General features: G+C 34.9%; 1 protein-coding gene across 1 annotated transcript in view; it reads right to left on the bottom strand.

The window, feature by feature from the left end:
* Positions 1-6,477: 6,477 nt before the first annotated feature.
* Ano3 (anoctamin 3) overlaps positions 6,478-12,291 on the bottom strand; it is a 306,732-nt gene continuing 300,918 nt past the window's right edge. Inside the window, exons 26-28 of the mRNA XM_038330758.1 lie at positions 9,813-9,893; positions 9,550-9,655; positions 6,478-6,660 (exon numbers count right to left, since the gene is read on the bottom strand). Coding sequence (XP_038186686.1) covers positions 6,478-6,660; positions 9,550-9,655; positions 9,813-9,893 — 370 coding nt within the window. The remainder of the gene's footprint in view (positions 6,661-9,549; positions 9,656-9,812; positions 9,894-12,291) is intronic.

Here is a 12,291-nt window from a genome sequence, read left to right as displayed (position 1 = left end):
TTGTGTATAAATTATCAGAAGTCTTCAGAATAGATTTACACTTATTAATATGTGGCTTCTTAGTAGAAATATAACCATTACTTGGAGTTTCAGGTTTCTACAAAAAATATCTTACTTACAGAAGAAAAATACGCAATGATGATAGTACTTACGCTTATCAATAGGAAATTTAATGAGATGCCTTTGTATTTCTAAAATTTAACACAGTCTTTTATTCATAATTTCTGAGACACTTTGAAATTTAATATCTTATTTCATACTAATTAATTTTTAAAAAGTCTCCATGACTTTTATAATGATGTATAATTAAGATTATTTAAATTATTTCTTTTAAAAATAAATTCAGAATGCAAAGCATTGAAATGGCCTCTGGAATATTTCCTATGAGTGGGGAGCAAGGTGGTCTACTACTTTGAAAACCTTTCTGTAAACTTTAGAGACGAAGATGGACCTATCTGCTAAGAGATGTTACAGTAAGTTTCAAGAGACTATCTACAAGGCCCTTCTTTTCAATGGCTTTGATAAAGTATGTAGTGTTTGGTTTATAGGGGCCTTAAAATATGTATACACACAAACACAAATACACAGGATAAAAAAAGAATCTTATTTGTTTTTAAGTGTTTAAAGATGAACTGAACTTGTTTGCTATCCGGATCGAAAGAAAAAGATACATTCGCAATGGAAGCTGTCAAGTATCCTTGCTTTTCTATCTAGGTCAGATATTTCCACATTGCCCGCACCATCTCCAGAACATTGTGTCCACTAAAACTTTGCAATTGGGTTTGTTTTCCTTTCTGCTCATTCAATCCCTTGTTTCTCACTTAGAAAATACACCAAGAAAAATAGTGTCTTGTTGCAAAAAATAGTGAATTTGGCCCAAGGTCTTTAAGTAGTAGCATTAGGTAGAATAGAGACCATAAGACTCATTTGTATGGCTGGCTGTCCACACCACAATTATGATTCTGAGAAGTTTTCCAAATATATCTCCTATGTTTTCTTTTCCAACTAGCAATTTAGGAATTTTGCATTTTCAGAAATAAAGAGATGTAAAGATACTGTCATTTTTTGCATGCAGAGATTTAAACTGGAAAAATGAATTGAAGAAGCAAGGGCCCATAGGCTCTAAAATTGTGCCGCGCTTTCTTAGGACAAGTCTTAATGAAAAGCTGAATGCTGACTGTCCTCTGTTAAGAAGGGTTGACATTTAGGGTCAAGAAATGCTCAAGCAACTTAATCAGGAACTTGGGCAGATCAATAACTCAAGCTAAAGCTCAATTAATCCTTCCTTTAGACTTTGTAATGTTGGCACACTTCATTTTGAACAAAAGGTGCTTATGGGATAAAAATTAGCAAGATGTTAACTGACTCTTTATATGAAACCCAGAATACTGTTTGGAAATCATCATGATCATGTAATTTGGAAAAAATGGAGTACACATGTCAGATGACATTTTTTTAAAACTTACCCCTAGTTGACCAATTAATTTATGCATCTGTATCAGTTAAGTCATTCAATAAGCTGCACTGTTTTTCAAGCTGAAGCATCAAGTCTAAAACCAAAAATGGGTGAGTTGGTGATTCTTGGCTATGGGTTAAGAATCTCCTACCTTGACTGGCACTGCCTAATTTCCTATCCCATCACAGGGAGATTGTGCTGGTCATTTCCACAATGGATTGTCAGAACAGTGTTCCAATCTTCAGTTCCTTGGTTCACACCCTTAAACAGTTTTATTAGGGTTTTTATTGCTGTGAGGAGACATCATGACCATGGCAACTCTTACAAGAATAACCATTTAATTGGGGTGGCTCACTTACATTTCAGAGGGTTAGTCCATTATCTTCATTGCAAGGACCATGGTGTCATGTTGGGAGATATGATGCTGGAGCTGAGAGGGCTACATCTTGCAGGCAACAGGAAGTCAATGGAGACATTGGATGATATTCTGAGCATAGGAAACCTCAAAGCCACACCACAGTGACAGGCCTCCTCCAACAAGGACCTTTCCACTCCAACAAAGCCACACCTCCTAGTAGTATCACTCCCTACAATATTATGGAGGTCTATTACATTCAAACTACCCCAGCCATCTTGCATGTTCTGGTGGTCTGAATGAGCAATGCTTCTCATAGGTTCATGTGTCTGATCACTTAGTCCCCTGTTGGTAGTGCTGTTTGTGGAGGTTGTGGAATCTGTAGGAGGTAGAATCTTGTTAAGCAAAGTATGCCACTGGGGATGGGCTTTGAAGGTTTATAGCATCAACTCATTTGCTGTCACCTCACTCTGTTTTCTGTGTATGAATGAGAAATGTAACCAGTTAGCATCTTGCTTGCTTTTGTTGCCATGAGGACTCTATCCCCATGGACCGATAGACTAAAATAAAGGCTTTCTTCCTTAAAAGATTATTAATTATTGTGTTTTGTATATGCTTGATTTGCATGCATGTATATTGGCCTACCACATGTATGCCTCATGCCCCCCAAACTGAATAAGGGAAATGATCTCTTGGAATTGTAGTTATAGATGGTTTACACCACCAAATGAGTGCTGGGAATCAAATTGGAATCTTCTGCAAGCGCATCAAGTGCTCTTATCTTCTGAGCCATCTTTCCAAATATGTTTTCTTTTTTTTGGTGTTTTTTATTTTATTTTACTTTTTATTATTAAAAATTTCTGCCTCCTCCCCACCTCCCATTTCCCTCCCCATACCCCAACTCCCCCCCTTCTCCAGTCCAAAGAGCAGTCAGGGTTCCCTGCCCTGTGGGAAGTCCAAGGTCCTCCCCCCTCCATCCAGGTCCAGGAAGGTGTGCATCTAAACAGACTAGGCTCCCACAAAGCCACTACATGCAGTAGGATCAAAACCCAGTGTCATTGTCCTTGGCGTCTTAGTCAGCCCTCATTGTCTGCCACATCCAGAGAGTCCAGTTTGATTTCATGTTTTTTCAGTCCCAGTTAATTTTTAAAAATTTATTTTAAATGCTTTACTGCTCTAAACTCTATTTGTTTCTATTTTCCAATGGTTCCCAGTCATTAACAATTTCATTCCATTATTTTCATGGGTGCTATTTATTTATTTATGTGCATCAGTTTAGAGTAGTGGTACTCAACCTAATCTGTCAGGGTTCTTTCCTTTAGTGGGATCAAAGGACTCTATCACAGGAATGGCCTAAAACCATCAAAATACACAGATATTTATATTACATCCATAACAGTAGCAAATTAATTATCAATTAACAGTGAAAATAGCTTTATAGGCAGGGGTTCATCACAACATGAGGAACTGTATTAAAGGGTTACAGCATTAAGAAGAGTTTTCTTAAAGATTTATCTGCCCTGGGTAATTTTAATAGTAATTGGGAAAGGCAGCTTGTATGTGAAGAAAGAAAGTGACTGGGTGTGACAGAAGCCTATTTACTCTCATGTTTCTGGAGGAAATCCTACAGCCAGTAGCCTTTAAATTACCTGCCCACTTGGTCGTGGCCTTTTATACTATTTATGCTGATGAAAAGCAGGTGTCCGGCCTTTTTTCCAACTGTGGGATCTGTCCTCAGTACTGTGAAAGACTTTAAGATGAAATTATCAGGAGATAGCCTGAATGTGGCGAGTTTCCCTATGAATAATGAAACTTTTGTTTGAGAGGCTATAGAATGTGCAATTTTTCCAGCCCATACCCATTCAACAAATGCCAATTTAATATTTAAAGAACAAACAGATTAATCTGTAATGTGTGGATTATAGTAAAAATTATAATTTATTGAGTGAAAAAAATTCTATTCATTCCATTGTATACTATATTATGCCAAGAATCATTTAACATTCAAGTTGAATCTCATCATGCAGCCAGGCAGCAGTATCTCTTCTAAAAGTGCCTACACAGGCTCAGACGATTGAGAACTATTACAGTTAAGACGTAAAATGACTTGCACAACTTGTCAAGGCAGACCTCATGCATGTATCCATTGATTATTAGCATAAAAAGATAACAAGTGAGAATATGAAAATATATGAGCAGCATTCACATCATACAGATTCCTGAGAATAGTGTGTGCTATAAATCTTTGAGAAATAATTTATATTCATATGAAAAGCACATATAAAACATTTCTCTCTACTTCAGCAGAGTGATCTAAAGTTAACATACTGTAAGGCGCTGTCTGCACTTTACTGTCAGTTATGATGGAAACAAGGTTGATTGCCCTGCAACTGTTCACAAAACAAACATTTCAGACAATTTTTTTGGTTCTCTGTTTTCTCATATCTGTTTCAAAAATATCAGGGAAGGCAATTTCTAAATTAATATACTACAACTTTTTATTAAAATATCATTCTCTGTTCATATCAATCAGTGTGACTTAAATCCCAATGGACTGTAGAAAACCCTAGAAAAAGAGTTTTTAAGGAAACAGCTATTATTGTTTGTCCTCCTGTAAATCATATGTCTGTCTTGCATCCCTAATTCGGAAAAGATGTAAATGTTAGGTAAACAAAATATTATGCTCAGGCATGTGTATATACTTAATTAATAAAGAAAAGGGAGCACAAATGATCTGAAATAGAGGGGCTGAAATCTCTTTTAGAAAGTTTGTAGAATTAACCATTATATTTGCAATGGAAGAGTCCTAGGAGCAAGGATTTTTGTAGGAATTTACAACATATCTCTAACTTATTTCTTTCTTTCTTTATAGGTGTTAAGAGTTGAGTCTATGTGTGCCTTCTGCATGCTAGACATACAGTACAACTGAGCTACCTTCCTACATATTAGAGTCCCAGGGCATATACTTGACCCAGAATTATAGGAAAAGTAGAAAAGTGAATGTCCTTGGTAGAAACTATAAAGCAACCACAATCAAGACAACAAAGCTTTTTTTAAGTGTTAGAAAGAGGACAGCATACTTCCAGTAATTGAAACTAATTTCCTTGATAAAGATTCAATGATATGTGTAAAGTAGTTTTAGTTTTGAGTGTGCCTAATTTAATATTTAGAATTTTGTTAATATTTCTGTGTTGCTCAATTGAACAAAACCAAACTAAATACATCATGCTCTCTTTCTGTGTATATGTGTGTTTTCTGTGTGATTTCCAAATTATTCTCAAATTGAACCATCTTGATTTTCAAGGGAAAGTGTATTGATTTTTTTTTATCATAAACCCATCAACTTCACTCCTTATGTTTCCTTCTGTTCTACCCCCTTAATTTATACCTCTTCTGAACTTCTTTTAGTTGAATACCCCTTCATTTGTACTCCATCAATGTGTGGACAAAATTGACATTCAAATAAGGATTCTACAATAAATTAAATTATGATCTTCACAATTAATTCGACTTTGTTTCTAGAGAGTTTTGAAATGAAATAAAATCAGCTTATCAAAAACAAAACAAAACCCAGAAACTTCCATTCAATGATTAAAAAGTAAACTCAGAAAGGTATTTTATGCAAATACTACACTACATGCATGCATTATTTCACTAGTTCATAATTGATAGTGCACACTATAGAAGATGCATAAGTGCTGCAGAACATTTGGCTTTGGATTTCCTGAATGAACAGATTACAGTAGCATCCTGCGTCACTGGTCCATAAGCTGAACTTGTGTTACACAAAGCAAAAGTGCAAACACTGAAGGGACATCGACATATTTACACAGTTTCAACATGATGTTCTGTAATAATTCAGCGAGGGGCACATGAAATAGAATATAAGATAGACTTCTTCAGTAAAGTACAAACTAGTCATGTCTAAATGACAAAAGAATAGGCATTCAAATATTTAAAGTGGATCAATTGGCATTCCATAATAAAAAAAATGGGCAGTGCACTTGGCTCTGAGTGATAAAGCAAACTTAAACACAGCCAATATAATAGAATTACTCCAACTGTGTTCTTCTTGGATCTTGGATTTTTTATTTTTGGTTTGACAACTATGGTGATGTTCAACTGTTTAAGTGCATAGTCAACACAAAGCAGCACAAATGCCATGTGCATAACCCATTATCTCAAGGCTAGTGCACAAAAACAATTCCACTAGCCTGTGAGCTGAAGGGACATGGAGTTCTGATCTCACTCACTTCTTTTGAGTATATGAATGCAAGTGCAGTCATATAGAATCTGATTAGTATGACCAGTTTGTTAACATTTACTTGGAAATCTGCCTCTGGAAATTTTGCCACCACATTTCCTATTTGCTCTGCAGCTGACTGAACTGGGTGGACTGGAAACCCAGAACTCCCCTGAGGGCTTGCTCTGAGCATCAGAGCTTGGCTCCCTGCCATTTCAGTTGCATCCCTTTGGAGGTCACACATCTTTCTTTCCTGAGAATTCTGAGCATTCCAAATCCCAGAGATTGCTGTAATGTATTTCCAAGTAGTAGTATTTTATACATATAGTTTGCCAAGTGTGCCTTCCTCTTGGATCCCATCTACATTTCAAGGGTCTAATTCCCACACTAATGGTACCTCCCCTTTTGGGTTACAGGTACAGTCTAAGGCCATTCATGGTGAATAGGCTGTCCACTTTTTCTCCGCTGTTGCTGTAAATGTTCCAGCTCAGCCTCATACATCATTTCTTGGACTAAGTATTTCTCTCGCCGTATGCGCTCACGGAGGCCCTTTGGTATATCTGGAATCAGGTATGCAATGAATGACTTAATCCCGAAAACGAGGTGCTGTAAGTTAAGAATAAAACTATGTTTTCAAAGGTTCCAAAACACTCATTGTAAAACAGAAAAGTCATGAACAATGATACATTTGTCTTAAAACTGAGCATCTGAACTTAATGTGCAGCATTTAGAATATTGCTTTCAAGAGTTATATGAAGAACACAAACATTATGGACTGCCACTGAAGGATATTAATTAGACACCAAAAATTGTTTCCTCTTTTTAATGTTGTATAATGATATCACTTCATAAAAAAGCATCTTAAATTCTTGTGTTCAAAATTCTCACATGCTATTTAATTGTACTATAATACCCATTAAGAGACACAAACATGAAAGGTTATTCTAGAAAAAATATATTTTCAACAGATCAAAATACATGCTACATAAACCTGTGAGCCAGTGATTATATTCAATAACAACAAATTTATTTTTCAAAAAATTCATTCTATAAGTTTTCACTATCAGTATAACTATTATGAAATATTTGATTTGTGTTAAATAATTCTGGTAAAATTTGCATTACTTATCTTTTGAAAATAAACCATCAACTTTGGGGGGTTTGTTATTTTTTGTTAGTTTGTTTTGTGAAATAATTTTGCTATTTATATCTTGCCATTCTGGCCTAGGACTTTCTTTGTAGACCAACTGATAGAAATCCACCTGCCTTTGTCTCACATGTGCTAGGAATAAAGATGTGTGCCACCACACCCAGCATTATTGCTAGACTTGAACAAGAATGTAACTCCAAAGGCATTAAACCTGTAAGTAAAGGCTCAGAATTTGAATGAGACCAATTAAGCCTTTATTGTATTAACACTCAGTAAATGTTGACCCTTGGTCAAATCTTCTACATCCTGTCTATGATAGTGATGACAATACTACCTCTTAAATGAATGAAGTAAACACACACTTGAAAAGCTTAAAGGAGTGCTTGGCACAGTGTGAGTCCAGCTCAAATAGCACTTCCTACAGTCATACGTATCCTATGAGAAAGATAGGTCTTTCCATTTCTCAGAAAAGAGAAGGAACAATGTGTTATTTGTAGGGTTAGTATAGCCTGTTAAAACAATACTTCTATGTAAAGGAAGGGCTTTTAGTGGACAATACCTTTTTATGAAAAAAGGAAGAATTCGTTGTACTTTTAGCTGTACTTGCTTATGGAAACTGCATTTCAAAATAGATAGTATAAAGCAATACATATTTCTCCCCATACAATTGGGACTTTCCTGATTATTTAAAAATATCATGACTAAAAAATTCAATAATATTCTTCATAATTATTGGAATAAAATAAAAATATATGCCATAATTTAGTAAAGTCTAATATATGACAATAAATATTTCGTTGTGCTTTCTTATTACAGGTCAGGTTTAGCAGATGTGTTCTAAGCACAAGTGGTGCTTATTAAGAATTCTTTCCGGACCCAAAGTAAAATAAGGAAGATACAAAAAGCTTTAAGGTACAAAATAATTGAAGTTATTTGAAAAATAGAACATCCAAAATGATACTATATTTTTAAACATAGACAAGCAACAACACTTAAAAAATTAACAAGTGTAAGGAATTTAAAAAGGTTAATTTGGGGTTATGGGATCAGTAATGGGTAATGAAGAAAGGAAAATGAAGAGGGTCTCACAAGGACCCATTGATGGTCACTCTGAATTGATGTGACTGATTAACTTTGTTGACTTGACTTTTGAGGAAAATAGAAAATATCTATCTTTTAAAATGAGATATAAGAGACATATCATTGAAAGTTTGGATTGCAAATGAGTTAAACTCTTATATTACCTGCAATGAAGTAGAAAGTTTTATTCAGGAGGATATTTTTATTGACTCTGAGAGTCATTAAATCAGAGAATTTTAGTCCTGGCTGCGACCTTTAGCAGCGAGCATTTCATTTTCAGATATTTCATTCTAAACTTTTAATTTATATTTGGAAACCACTTAGAATGAATAATTGTCTTAACATTTTTTTCAACATTTAGTGGGTAGAATGTTTGTCTAGCATTCACAAAGCCCTGGGTTCTACCCCAAAATTCATAGGAATCAGGTGTGGTGGTTCATGCCTGTAATTCTAGTTCTTGGGAGACAGACAGGGGGATTAGGAGTTTGAGACCAACCCTGGCTAAACAGCAAGTTTGAAACCAGTTTGAATACATGAGGCAGTTTTTCAAAAAAAATAAACAAACAAAACAATAACAACAAAACAAAACCTTTGTTCCAAAAATTTTAGGTATGGCTGTCTTTTTTGGTAATAGAAAACATATAAAGTTTTTCATTGATTCAGTGGTATTTCAGAGGAGGTGTTTAATACACCCCAGTGCTAAAATCTTCACTGCATCATGACTTGAAATAAGATGACAATACTGTATTAAGTTCCTTCAAAATTACCTCAGAGGATTACAATTCAATACTATCATGTCTGTGATAAACACCAATCACTTTTAATAAGAGTTTTGGACAAAACATGGAATCAGTCAATGCTTTTTAAACAAGCATATGCATGATTCATTATATTTTGAGTTAATTATTCAGAAATATCAAGTGTTCTATCCTTATGGGTAGATGTGGATTCATTTACCGGTTCATGAAAATCACCCCATCTCTTTAAGCATAGTCAGTCACTAGGAGCTTAAAACCGAAAGCCTCAATATTTTTCTGAGATAGTATCTTTCTCCTTGATTCTTTTGTATAGATCCATATTAACTTGTGTTTACATTACTCAACCCTTGCTCATTATTCTTCAAGCTCTTCATAATTGGTTTACCATATCTGAGCCTTTTCCCAGGCTCACCAAGGTTGTTTCTCAAAAGTCAGTGAAGACTTGACATCAGACTTACATATCTATCAGCAAAGCTGTTATCCACAGTCACCTCTCCTATGACTAACCTCAAACACAATAATGAAGGCCAGTCGAGCAGCTAGGATGTGCCAGTATTGCAGTGTGAACTCATAGGGTTTGGAACTCCAAGGCGGGCCTCTATAGTCTCGGTACCTACAATCCACAAAAACGGAAAGGATGAACAATAGCAAAACGTTCTTCATTACTCAAATTCCAAAATTATAGTTTAAATGATCTGTTTTACATGTAGGAAGGAAGAGATGACATGGCAAAGCAAACAGGAGAGATAAATATATTATAGGTAAGTTACCTGCAGTAACCAGATTTTCCCATACCAAGTTCACTCAGGTCAAAGAAGGATAAACTGTTGTTGACATATCCCTTTAGGCAACTAGGAGAAAACAACAGAGCTATATGAGTCACAATTAATTTATTTCTGCAATAATTTCTTCTTTATAAGTGACAGAATTGAGTAAATGCCATTTATTCCTTCTATTTTAAGTCTTCAGTGTTTTAATTTCTGTCTCATATCTTCTTATGTTATTTCTTCTCAATATTTTTTCTATTACTTTCTTTTACTTTGTTATAGAATTTTTTAGTGCTTTATACTCAACTGTGGGCAAAATAGGTATTTATAGATAATGAAATTGTTTTTATTTATCTAGAAAGATGGTCATCAGCCAGGTGTAGTGCATGCCTTTAATTCTAGCTGTCAGGAGGGAGTGATACTTAGATCTCTGAGTTCAAGACTAACCTGGACTACTGCTCATGTTCCATAATATCCAGGGCTACATGGAAAAACCCCATTTTTTGAAAAAAAAAGAGAAAAGAAAAGAAACGAAAAGAAAGAAAGGATCACATTGAGTGACTGAGTCTGTGCCAGAAAGACAAAGCTTGTGTGCTTTCTCTCATGTGTGTTTTCTAGATTTTAGACAGACACATAAAATTATGTAACTGTGACATAAAAACAGAAATCAAACTGGCTAGCTAGAGAGTGAGGATTATTAAGAGGTGAACTAGTATATGTGGCAATGAAGGGAATACACTTTAATATTTCTATTAAAATGTTCTTATATCACCCAACATCCTGTACATTGAATATAGGCAATATAATAATTAAAAGTGTCAGGTGATTTTTTAAAAAATTTTACATCTTAAAAGGGTAGATGCTAAATTCCAGAGTCTGGAAAAACATAGTTTTGTTATTATTATTTATTCTTGGTACTGACTTTTGTCTTTCAACTCCAAGAATTACAGAGTATTTTTTCTTGGAGACATATGCCATTCTTTGGTGAGTAGCAAAGTGTGACACTTTCTACACATAGTATTAAAATTTGCAAACTTTGTAAAATTAACAATTATTAATGTTTGTGAAGGACCCTTTGCTTTTCTCTTTGTAATTTTTAAGGTGATTAAATAGCGGTTGAGAATATAGCTAGTAACCATGGCATTTGCCGCCAATAGTCACAGTTACAAAAATCCAAGCAGATCTTTAGCCACAATTGTTGTTGTACCATAAATCTAAATGCAAAAAGTTGAAGGGTGATTAAGTCTCAGTGTTACTGAGAACATAGTGTTAATGTGGACTGGGGAGATGGTTTAGCAGGCAAACCTGCTTGCTGTCAATTCTGAAGACCTGAGTTCTATACCTGGGACCCATGTGTTAGAAGGAAAATAGCGGAACGTGTCTTCTAACCTTCACAAGGCAACCCCATGCACACAATAAATCAATAAACAATATATATTATATAATGCTGTTATAAATAGAACAATAAATAATTTTAATATAGTGTTAAAGTTATAGACCCTGAGGGATGATTGCAGACTACACATTGAGAAATACTCTCCTAGGAAAGATGATTGTTAAAATCTGAATTCAAGTATGTGTCTATTACATTCTTACATTCGAAATATTAGTCACAATGGAACAATAGCAACTGTATTCCTTGTCCATTCTATATTTTGTAGCATTGGTCAAATGTTTCCTTTTCAATATTGTTTTATCCACTACTGTCTGTCTCTTCATGACTTGCTCTGAAAATTTCTAATTTGAGTAGATTTTTCTCAATTTTATTGCTAAGTATGTTTGGCAGATTATTAAGTAATCACATGTCCCTCTTGATATATGATGTTTAAGTCAGAGAAAAACAGTGTCATTTGCCTGAATTTGGTCAACACCTGAAATTGGTCACTGAATGTGGAAATGCCAGGTGCCCTCCAAAGGACAGGCAGGTTCTTAAATGTAAACTCAGTAGAATTTTCAACCACCACTAGGTGGCAATAAAATTACCAGCAAGTCATACCAGACAGCAAATCTGTGTATTCCACACTTGATCTTAGCCAAAAGATTGAGAAGTGATTGAATTAGACTTTTCAAATTCTTAAAATCTGCTCCTAGATCATTTTGCATTAACAAAAGGCGGCATTTTTGTTTTTCAGTACTGATATTCAAACAACCTTATATTTACATTGAGTGAATTCTCAGACACCATTTCATAATCATACAGACTATTAAGAATTAAACATGGGAGGACCTTGGACTTAACATAGTGAAGGGAACCCTGATGGTTCTTTGGCTTGGAGAGGGGCGGAGTGGGGGTATGGGTGGAAGGGAGGGGAGGGAAGGGGGAGGAGGAGGGGAGGAGATGGAAATTTTTAATAAAAAAAAATGAGAAAAAAAGAATTAACCATGTCATAAAGATGATATATATACTTCAAATGACAAATTTGGAATTTAAATTTAAGGTGTCTAACATTGAATCCCTTTAAATCTCTTAAGGACTCAAGAC

Source organism: Arvicola amphibius, chromosome 5 (assembly GCF_903992535.2).
Source record: "Arvicola amphibius chromosome 5, mArvAmp1.2, whole genome shotgun sequence".
NCBI lineage: Eukaryota > Metazoa > Chordata > Mammalia > Rodentia > Cricetidae > Arvicola > Arvicola amphibius.
Note: the sequence above shows the minus strand (reverse complement) of the source record. Positions and strands in the feature narration are given on the sequence as shown.